The following is an 11580-nucleotide window of genomic DNA, read 5'->3' as shown; positions in this document are numbered from 1 at the left end:
AGATAAAAGATATGAGGACTAAATAATTAATTAACATTTAATTAGTGATCATATCGATATTAAATTAGATTTTTAAAATCACTAATCACTTTAAAATGGTTGTCACTTAATTACTATAATATAGCATTAGATTAAACATTATAAATCACATTAAATTAAAAAGATTATTAACAATAATAAGTAAGAAGCATGTCGCGAGATTGGAGCATTAGAAAAGAAAAGTAGAGAATGAGTTGTGTCTATTTATTTAGTTGACTACTACTAAATTTATTTCAAACCATAATGACTCTTGTTTAGTAAAATTCTCCAATCAATCACTGCTAATTCTTTTTTTTAGAAAATTATTTGTGTGGTTTAAGAAATTTTGAGAGTGAAGTGAATGGTCTCACTCGAAATCAATTGCGGTTAATTGTTTAAAAATGGAATATCGGCATTCTTTTCCCTTCCTAACAGAAACTAGAATTTAGTTTATTTTCAAGAGCAAGTTTGGCTCTTTCAACTTAAAACTCAGTTTAGATGTATTTTCCAAGTTGAATGAAAATTCAATTTTAACAAATTGGAAATAAACTAGTAATTTTAGAAGACCTAACCTATATCCTTCCAATTTCTACTTGATGGCTTCGATACACCAGAATGTATGAGAATAACTCAACAATCCCTATCCCTCGTAAAAGACTTCAAATACAATTATGATCAATCAAATATACGCGGATACATTGCTACCCAGAAACCTACCCAACCTAAAACTAATAATAAAATTGACATCGTGGAAGGGTTATTCTACCCCCATTCCCCTTCTTTCAACCCCATGTATTAACAACTATTAAGGTTAGGTTATGGATACTTGGGGGGAAAAGTAAAACAAAAATTCATACACTACTGGGAGATGTGTCACCCTGTTAATAATGACGGATTTCTCAGAAAGCAATAAACACATTACGTATTTAAGTTTTCCATCTCTGTACCAAGGTCAAAAAGATAGGATGAACCCCCCCCTCAACCCACCCAAAAAAAAAAAAAAGGAAATCAGAATTTTAAAAAAAAAACTGCATAATGGATACAGTCCGATATTGCCCATCTTTTATCTGCTATGCAATCACTTCGACAGAAAATCCAAGGGTAAGACAGATTAAAGGTCATCTTCATAGCTAGCATACATGCTTTTGGTGCTCACCATCATCAAAAAAAAAAAAAGATATGTAAGAATGGCAGGCAGTAGATGCAACAGACACTGCAAAGGATCCACAACTACCTAACTATGTAAGGGGAGAGCGGAGAGGAACAAAAGTTGAGTATCTTGAATAAGTTGTGGCATATAGCTGCTTCACAGGAAGTAATCCGGTGTTCTACGGGTAACATCAGGTTCACCTCTCCTTGGAGCTGGCTCAAACTGCAGCAAGATGAACTTAATGATTTTGCAAATACACGGAAGAATCCAAGGAGTCAAGTTCAAAGGTTAGCGTTGCTCCTTTTACATTTATTTGTGAACAAAAGTGCATGCAGAGATTGCAAAAGGTTAGAAAGAGAGAGAGACCTGGATGAATGTGTGACTCTTGCAATCGTCAACTTCCAATATAGAAGCCATGTTTCCACAGCGGTAACAATAATTAGGAGCACTGAATATAGTAACCACCTTTTGTTCCTGTCCCAATAAAATAATTCTGAATCAATAACCTGAAGCAATTTGCACGAAGCATACAAGAAAAAATAATAATAATTTTAACTTTTGACAATCATGTGTACATGTGCCCAGTTAAATCCATCCATAACCAGCTGATGAGCTCTAGCAATCAATTTTAAACTGTTGGTGTGATTGAATTGTTCAGATATATCCTGCAGAGAAGAATGCAACATTTTAATTATAGAAAATAAAAATAGAAGGCAAAAGCAACCACATAAGTGTTGAAGACTGGACACTCTGAACATAAGTTACCTGACCAAAAGTATATCCAGCACCACGTGGTGAAATACCCCAACCGCATCTATCATCTGGGTCAGACCACAATAAATCACACATGGGTCCTTCATGAGGAACCTCTTGAACACGATCAAAGTTTCTTATATTATCCAGGGTTTCAATTGAAGGGGACAATCCACCATGCAGACAAAATATTTCTGATTCCACCTAGAATGAAGATATCAGCACTATATTAGTGAACAGAAATACCAATATCATTTTAACTATCATCATCTCCACTTCAGCCCTAGCAAGTGCAGAGTTAACATGCAAACATTACAAAAGCCATATAAACCTTTAGACAGGTACAGACCATATAGCAATGAAGTTGGTTATCTTGAGTTGACATTAATGATTAAACCGTTAATCTTCTAATGCTTAAACAATTAATTTTCTAATGCAGTGAAAACCATATTTGTTAAAACTTTTAGCTGTCTTTAATCTAGCTTAAACATAAATACAAGAAACAGTCCTACATTCTGGAAAAATTGATGATATTTTTTGAAGGTTAGGAGCTAAGAGACTTTTAGTTTCTTAGAAATATCTCAAGATGCTTTGCAATGAGATTATAGCAAGCATAAATGCATAGGAAAGTCATTCAAACCCCTAAAATAAATAGGAATAACATTTTAAACTAAAATTATATAATACTAGAAAGACAACAATACAAGGTATACAGGACAAATAAAATAGAAGCCCATTTAAGCATAAACGTCAAATAACACCAAGACTAAAGCAATTAATTCAAATTAATATGCACCTTGCACTAGTTTTACTCACCAAAGCAGTTAATGGAAAATAGTCAAAAAGGTCTGTAAAGATCTTCCAAACATTAGCATTGCCATACCTATAAGTAAATCACCACAAAAAGTATTGTCATTGATTTGCAAAAGGAAGCAGCAACTATATTGCCTCCACATCTGCAATTTATTTTAAGAGTATTACCTCCAGATACTTAAATCTAGTATATCATACCACGTAAAGCAAATACAATACTACTTTTTTTCCTTAACTGGAAAAAAGAGTAATTTGAAAATATCATTGAAAAGATAAAGAATAAGAAAACATTTAGTAAAGCCAGTACACTGATGGCTCATAATACTACAGCCCTTTAAATGATGTTGTGTATTGAACTTACTTCCGAAGACATTCATCATAAAACCCATAAACTTGAGTGATCTGCCAAAAAGGAAAGGCTCAAGAATTAGCTTAAAATTTCCTATGATAGTCAAGAGTTCATATCAAACTCTTTGCTAAGACTCAGATGTGCAAATTGCAAAAATATAACACCATAAAAAGCCAAACTTTGGCATATGTGCACTTGTTTGGAAAAGGAGTGAAGGCCTGGAAGAAAAGGTAAATTTCATACCTGGCGGCTTTCATGATTTCCTCTGAGAATGGTAATCCGCTGTGAATAACGAACTTTTAAAGCCACCAACAGCTGAAAGAAGAAAAAATCAGTATCATCTAAATAGAAAATGTGAATGACTTAAGTTTGCTATTGATCTCTACTTACAAAGTTTATGCTAGGAAATGCAAAACTGTCTGTGAGTGTGATATAATATTCATCTTTATGAACAGAAAAAGTAACAGTACGAAACATCATTCAACTCCGGTGTTTTGAGAAATATCTAGCATGGAGTATACTATCATTGAAGTGGAAAGCAATGATAAACTGCTAAAAAACAAGGCTCCGCATCATATTCCTCCTGTACTACATCGAATTTAAAAGTCCTTCAAGATAGAGACCAAAAGTGATAGGAGATAGTGCAGTAATTATAGATCCAAAACTCCTATCCGAACAAAGATCTAATGATCCCACCCTCTCTTTACCCAGAATTATTGGCCCAACAACAACTGAAATCTTCAAAAAGGCAAAGGCATTTCAAATTCTTAGTGTTGAAGGCTTTTGAGTTTAAACCAAGGTAGATGTTTTTCCTGGTCCTGATAGCAGGATGCGGTCAAATTCCATTCACACAACTAGCACTTAGAACCCTTAAAATTGTTATCTAAATATGTTATTTCTGCCTCTACTTTAGCAGAAGCAGAACACAAAATTTCATGACAATGGCTGAAAAAGGAAATTCGTAATTTAAGATGTACATACCGTAACGGTTTCAACAGAATAGTATCCACGATCCACATAATCTCCCATAAACAAGTAGTTTGTATCAGGGCACTGCCAAGTAGGATAAAACACATTAAGGGATTCGCTCAAAGGAAAGACCAATCATGAAGCTAAATTGTGTAACAGATAGGGGAAAAGCATATAACTAGTTGAAAAGCGTCCTAAAAATGCATGAATGACACTGATAAAGCACAATCTAATGGCAAAAACAGGTAAAAGATTAAGTAGACAAATTTTATTAAAACAGAACACTTATGCATGAAAGTGCTGGAGGGTGGAGACAAAAAGCTCACATGTCAATGCATGCAAAAGAGCATAAATTAAAAATATTCGCATTACAAATATGATCAATCAAGATACCTCTGGAGAGCTCCAACTTCAAAAAGATTGAGGTCTCAACTAATTATTTTACACATTCCCCGCTGAAACAGAACTGAATACAAAAATCAACAGTCAAAGTCAGAACAAGTACCTTCCCTCCAGTTCGAAAAAGTTCTGCAAGATCATGAAACTGCCCATGGATATCACCACAAATTGTCACCGGGCTTCTCACAGGCTGTTAAAAAAAAATCAATGCTTTCCCAGTTTACGGAGGAGCAATCTCAACACCTCCAAAATACGCCAATAAATAAACAAATATAGACATAGATGCCTGAAACACAAGCCAGACTAAGATAATAAACCTGGACATTGCTTTCTTTCATCAGTATTTCCTTTGCCTTATCACACAATGCTCTGACCTAAACAATACAATATGAGAAAAAAATAGAGTTATTAAAAGTTATATTCCACAACACAAGACAGAAAAAGACAAGCTTCCATTGACCCAAATTAAAACAACACAAATAAGATGAAACGAAGAAAACTCCACGAGCAACAAGTATAAAATTTAAACCCACAACACTTATTCCGAGCAAATACCCCGAGTTATGTTGAAATTACCTATATCAAATAAAAATAAATCATTTTCTTTCCCTGCTTTAAAGAAGAAGAAAAAGAAGCTGCATTTTTTGTTCATAACTCTGAATTGAAATTTAAACAGAAAAAAAGAATTAGCAGTAAATATTGCAATAACACTATTCACAAATCAGAGCCTAATCGATTATTCACAAATTTTAAAAATATATTATTGGATTAATTCCTGGTAAATTTCGATACTTTCTTGGAAACAAACAGATAGAGAAAAAATTAAGGTACCTGCTGCTCCGAAAGTGGCTTACACTGCATGAGCTGCGAGATCTGCTCATCGAGATCAGTGGTCAAGTCTGTTGGTGACGAATTGGCGCCCATGTTTAATTTATCAGTTGGAAGAATCGAGCGTGGAAATCGTTATCCTGATTAGGGATAACCCTAACCCTAGTTTGGACTTTGGATTGAGAATTTTCTTTTTTCTTTTTGTTTTAACTTTCTTTTTTATCTCTTTTACACTCTTTTCCTGGCTCTCTTGCTTCTATCACGAAGACGAAATGAAATGGGAGGGCGCGTGAACTGAGACAGAGAGTGGAGCGTGAACAGTGTGAGTGTTATTAAGCCACGTCACACTACTAAACTGTTATAAAGCCACTTCACCACACGTTTCGGGGAACGCTCCTCACAATGAGATTTCCTTAAGCTCCCTTCAAATGCTAACGGGAAAAGAAAAATATAAAGGGATATTATATTTTTAGTATCTAAATTTTGTTTCAATTTTCAAATTAGTATCTAAGTTCTTCTTTTATCCAGATTGGTAATAGAATTTGGTTTATATCACATATTTAAATATATTTTCTTAATGCATTAAAATAAGATGACATGGAAACTAATATATAATAGTAAATTTACTCTGTAATTAAATATTATTTAGGGTTGGAAATTAATTTTGTATATTACCAAAATTTATAAGGAAATTCCAAATTTTTTAAGGATTTACAAAAAGTTCTAAGTAGTTACCAAAATTTCTAATAAATTATTGAAATTTCTAAAGTTACACAAAAATTTCTAAGACTTTACCAAAATTAGTATCTAAGAATTTACCAAAATTTCTAATATGCCATATTATTTTCTCTTAGTATCTTGGCACATTAGTGCACTTTATGCTTCTCCTCACAAGTCCCTTAGTGATTTTCCATTCTAAGCATGTTTATATGAGTTTTTTGAGTATTTGTATATATTTTGTGATTGTAACACCTCGATACTTAACCCAATCATCGGGTCTGAGCTACAAGGTGCCACATTCGTTGCCGGAGCAACTACGATAAAATTATATTTCATTTTTAAAACAATTAAAGATTCAAATATAAGTAAAATATGTGTATAATACAATACGTAATCATTTTCGGATCTTATACAAGCTTTTGAAAGCTTTATTGTTAACCCGATATCGAATTAGAACTAAATTGTAATATTTTCAAAATTTCAGGTTGACGCTGCAACTTCAGGGTACCTCTTCGCGATACAACATACTAACTTGATCTCATTGCAATAATAAATGCTCTACGTCACGACGTAACGATCTATTTTTAAAATGGCCAAAATGGCACCAACCTGTTTCACCTAATCATTCATTTCCATCAATATTAATTTCCATTTCAACCAAAATGTCATTTCAAACATACATTTCCAATATGTTTCATCATTAACATGATCATTTGTAATTCATAATCATTCAATTTCATATTTGATAATCATGAACTTCAAAACATTACCAAATGGACATATACAATTGAGTATGAACACAAGTATTTCATCTTCTCATACAAAGCATTTAATTGCCTAGTTCATCCATACAGTCCAACCATTTAACCATTTCTAATTCATCATTCTAACTCCTAATGTGACTTGATCATATAATAAACAAACCGACTCAGGCTAGGTATATGACATATAACAAACAAAAGATATTTTACAAATATTGATGAGTTGGGGATTTCTGGTTGGATGCTAAAATCATTTCTTGGGACCTTGGGATGTACTTACACTTGTGTGGGGAAAACAAATTGTACACTGAGCGATAAAGCTCATTGGTATTTCCATAATTCAAGACAAAGCAATACAAGTTTATACCAATTGCATACATCCAATTAAAATACCATTATCAAAAAATTCATATGAAAATCATGCTAATCTTCAATCCACAAAACATGTATATGCCATAAGATACCCCAATTATGTCAAATGAACCAACTATATATATTACCTCAATTAGTAAGCCAGTTGAATATATCATACGAATATCATTAATGTTCACAATTCTATCCAATTTAACACATTAATTAACATTGCATTTCATTTCTGAATCGAGTCAATTCAATCATTATCTTTCCATATAGGTCCTCAAGCTTGTTTAACTGATTTACATAGTCTTTCACATACTATCAATAATCATATATTGCATATATGTACCTTTAGTACAATTTCATAACATTAGTTCATTTCGAGCATCATTAAACCAATTGAGCAATTTATATCCCCTATTAACATGACTCAAACTCGGGCTCGAACGAATACATAGATCCTAACCAATACACCAATTTGGCACTCAGTGACTCATCGGAACATCTGAAGTAAATAGATTGTTCCTAACACTCATCGGTATAACCGACTTAAAAGTTTTGCCTAGCACTCATCGGAACGTCCGAAGGAAAATGCGCCCAGCGCTCATCAACATATAGTCGCAGTAACTCGTACTTAATCTATCTTATGGCATGCCAATTATATCCGACTCTGCTCGAACAGTTAATAGGGTAACCAATTTTTTGATCTCATCATATAACTCAATTCACATTCTATTTTTCTCAATTCATTATCAATTTCACTATTTCAACATATCATATAGCATATTCAACCAATTCTATGTCAAATAACATATATCAATTAATTCGTGCGAATTTCTATTCTATCCAATTTAGTTCATTGTCTTGATATTCAATCTCAAACATATCAATTCCATTCAAATAATTATTTTTAACTCACCTCAATGTCATATTATGCAAAATATCATGAATATGCAATACTTATGTTAATCCCGAATCATAGAAATACAAATCGAAAGCTTGTGTCACTCGTCATCAACTCTCGCCTTTCTTTTTTCTCTCGACGGCCCTACGTCGTCTTTAGCTACGAATAATAATTAAACAATAACACAATATTAAATTCCATATCAAATCACGTTCAAATAAAAATTCAAACATATTTTGCAGTTTATTCAATTTAGTCTCTAAACCCGGGACAATTATAACTTTCGATCTAAAGCTTTGGATTAAAATTTAATTTCACACTTACTCAGTAAGGGCCTTCTACTTTCTATTCCTATCAAAATTTTATAACAGATTTACATTTTATTCAATTTGCTCCCTAATGTACAAAACTAATAATTAAGCTTTACAATTTAGTCGTTTTCATAAACTAGGCTTAATTTTTATCAATTTGAAGCCTAATTCTTTAAGAAATCAACAAAGAAGCAAAATTTGATAAAAACCAGTCACCTTAAAGAGTTTGTTGGCAGCGATTGAGCCAATTAAATTCTATGCGGATTTGATCGAGATGATTTATTTCGATCCATAACTGGGAAAATCAATGTTTGCTTCGAAAAGAGAGAATTAAAATAAGATGTATAAAGAAATTTAGTGGAAAGGTAACAAATGATTTAGTTATGATAAATGATAGAAGTAATGAATAAAAGATTTAAAAGTACTGGTAATGTAGAATTGAGGAAAATACTGTGAGAAGAAAAATGTTGGGATTAGTACAGTGCAAGATAATATTGAGATTTGAAATACTCTGAAATAAGAATGAAAGGAAATACGGTTACAAGAGAAAATGAGAAATTTTAGCTGAAGATAGAAATTTATATAAGTTAGATATTTGTGAAAGAGGAAATTAAGAAAAGATTTTTAAAGAAAATTTTGGATTGAGGAGTACAATATGAGTTTGAAGAGAATGTAGAATTAAAATAGAAGGAAGAAGTATGAAACTATGAAGATGATTGCAAGAAAATTTGGACAGAGTAAGGACCTTTGATCGAGTATGAGGAAAAGAAACAAGAGAAGAGCTTTATGAGTAATATAATGTAAAATGGTATAAGAATTTGAACTATTTGAGACAAGGAATGAAAGAAGACCAATATTAGAGAAGAATAAGAGTGTTTGCATAGTGTAAAGTGATAGTAAATAAAGAGAAGCATTTAATAAAATAGTGAGGATGACTTAAAGAAATTAAATTGAAAAGAGAATGTGGATATAGAAATGCTTAATAGCGTACTCATAATAAAGGAAGAGTAGTGAAGTATCACAAATAATCTAAAAGGGTATTGAAGATTCACAAGTAATGGAAAATGATTTCCAATGATAGGTAAAATATATGTAAAGGAAAAAATTAAAGTGAGGATACTTTGAAGCAAGCATTGTAAAGAAGTAGAAATTATTAAAGATTGAAAAGTTGCGAGATATTAATAAGAAGTATTGGCAAATGATCACAAGAAAGTGCATTACGAAGGAAGTGAGAAGAAATGAAATGATATAAGTGTTTAGAGATAGAAAAAGGTTTATAAGAAATTGGAAAGTGATGGATATTGTAAATGATTAGGAAGATAAGTTGCAAAGTTAGGAAAAGACAAGTATGTATTTGGTAAGTAAATTTGATAGTTGACACGATAGGATAAATATACATTATATATTTAAGAATAGATTAAGTGAAGAAGAATAATAAGTGAATTAGAAGTAAGTAATAAATAGTATATTCAAGTAAAAAAGTTGTATGCTCACGATAAGAGTTTGAAGAATGACAAAAAATTTATAGGTAACTGATGAATTGAAAATATATGAAATCATAAAGATGATTTCAAGGAAAAAAGATTAAGGAAATTTGATTAAATGGAGAAAGAGAGCTAAGAAAAAGACATCATTGTATGTGAGGTGCCAAAAATTTTACAAGGACTTCAGATATTTGTGATAAGGTTGAATAGAAGAAGAGGAGTATCAAAGAAATGCAAAATAATGTTGTGTGAATAGAAGTGTAGAATCAAAAAGAATTGAAGAATAAATAGATAATGATATTCATGGTTAGGAAAATCATAGAAATTTTACAAAATTTATTTAAAGGGGGGAGAAATGTAACACCCCTTAAAATCATTATGCTATAAAAGTAATATTAAGTGAGAATTGAGTGCCATGGATTTCCTGGTAAAGTAAAATAAGGAAATGAAAGTGATAAAAGAGAAGGTTGAGGAGTACCAAATAAAGTTGAATTAAGAAGTATGTTGTGGTATACTAAATTAAAGTAAGGACTAAATTGTAAAGATGCAAAAAGTTTAAGGTTCAAGTACAATTATTTATAATTTGAGGGGTTGAAGCATACATATGATAAAATTGAGGGACCAAAAGTGAAAATAACCCAATTTCTTATGACCTGAAATTGGTGTGCAGGGACCAAATTGAATAAGTGGAGAAATATAATGGACTAAATCACAATTTTACCAACTTAAGTAAGGATTCAATGATGGAATTTTGAAGAAACATGAAGGTTAAAGTGGTCATTACCCAAACTAGACAATTATATGATGTAATAATTAAGGATAAAAAGTGTTAAAACATAAATTGATTGAAATTTTATTGTTATTTAATTAAAATTAGTATAAAAAGAAATAAAGAAAGATGAAGAAAGATTTTCACCAAAGCTTCTAACGTCCATGAAAGAGAGAAGAAAGAAAGTTTTGCTTTCTTTACAATTTGGTCCTTTAATAAAAAAATCCATTATTTTCACTTAGAAATCAAAGGAATTTCTATAACCACTAACAGAGAGAGAGAAATGATAATGAGACTATGGAGAGTAAGAATATCAATTTAGATTCAAGAAAATAGAAGTTAAAGGAGAGAGAAAATCAAGCTAAATCTAGGTATGAATGTTAAGGTTTCATATTATTTTCTAATTTTATATTGATAGAAAAGTATAGAAAAGATGTTCAAGTGGAGATTACTTATGGAATGTTTTATGTTTTGATATGATCTTGAAGAAAGAGATTGAGAAGATGAACCAAGTGATGAGGAAAAAGGAAGAGCAAGTGCTTTGAAGTTGAAAAAGGTAAGTACCCATGAATTCTCTTGTTATTTAAGGATTAAAATGTAGAGATGATGAAATTTTGTGGTAAATTAGTAAAATAAAGTGTTAAATAATTTAATATGTGAATAAGGAAAATATGATAAAAGTTTAATGAATGTGTTATGAGATGATGAAATATGCATAAAGTGTTGTAAAAGTGAAATTGTGGAAAATATGGAATTTTTATTAAAATAAGGACTAAATTGTCAAACTTGAGAAAACATGTGGATGAAATAATAGAAATGAAATACATAAAAAATTGATGTGAAACAAGATATTGATATAAATTATGAGATCAAAGTTTAACAAGAAATAAAATTGACTTAATATGATTAATTAGTGAATATTGAACTTTTATGACAAAAAGGGACTAAATTGAAAAGTTATAAAAATTTTACAAGAAATATTTGATAAGTGAAGA

General features: G+C 31.2%; 1 protein-coding gene across 2 annotated transcripts; it reads right to left on the bottom strand.

Annotated features, from left to right (window-relative positions):
• Positions 1-1058: 1058 nt before the first annotated feature.
• LOC107899208 (serine/threonine-protein phosphatase PP2A-4 catalytic subunit) lies at positions 1059-5678 on the bottom strand. 2 transcript variants are annotated; one of them, XM_016824852.2, is made up of 11 exons: positions 5283-5678; positions 4769-4825; positions 4558-4641; positions 4065-4136; positions 3327-3398; positions 3096-3136; positions 2738-2804; positions 1934-2125; positions 1744-1833; positions 1535-1642; positions 1059-1390 (listed from the first exon to the last, which is right to left on the bottom strand). In XM_016824852.2, exons 1-11 carry the CDS (start codon positions 5373-5375, stop codon positions 1325-1327), a joined length of 942 nt encoding a protein of 313 aa, XP_016680341.1. In that variant the 5' UTR covers positions 5376-5678; the 3' UTR covers positions 1059-1324. The 2 variants fall into 2 exon arrangements, 1 of the variants encoding a protein (XP_016680341.1); XR_001684616.2 differs by having other exon boundaries at positions 1130-1390; positions 1725-1833; positions 5283-5605.
• Positions 5679-11580: the final 5902 nt, after the last annotated feature.

Source organism: Gossypium hirsutum, chromosome D04, assembly GCF_007990345.1.
Source record: "Gossypium hirsutum isolate 1008001.06 chromosome D04, Gossypium_hirsutum_v2.1, whole genome shotgun sequence".
In the NCBI taxonomy this organism is placed as follows: domain Eukaryota; kingdom Viridiplantae; phylum Streptophyta; class Magnoliopsida; order Malvales; family Malvaceae; genus Gossypium; species Gossypium hirsutum.
Note: the sequence above shows the minus strand (reverse complement) of the source record. Positions and strands in the feature narration are given on the sequence as shown.

What these genes read in the sequence shown, in the direction of transcription:
- LOC107899208 (XM_016824852.2), bottom strand. Translation starts at nt 5,375, where the DNA reads ATGGGCGCCAATTCGTCACCAACAGACTTGACCACTGATCTCGATGAG. An exon ending in GAAATCATGAAAGCCGCCAG is followed by an intron (nt 3,137 to 3,326) that starts GTATGAAATTTA and finishes CCTTTTTGGCAG; the next exon opens with ATCACTCAAGTTTATGGGTT. An exon ending in TATGATGAATGTCTTCGGAA is followed by an intron (nt 2,805 to 3,095) that starts GTAAGTTCAATA and finishes ATTTACTTATAG; the next exon opens with GTATGGCAATGCTAATGTTT.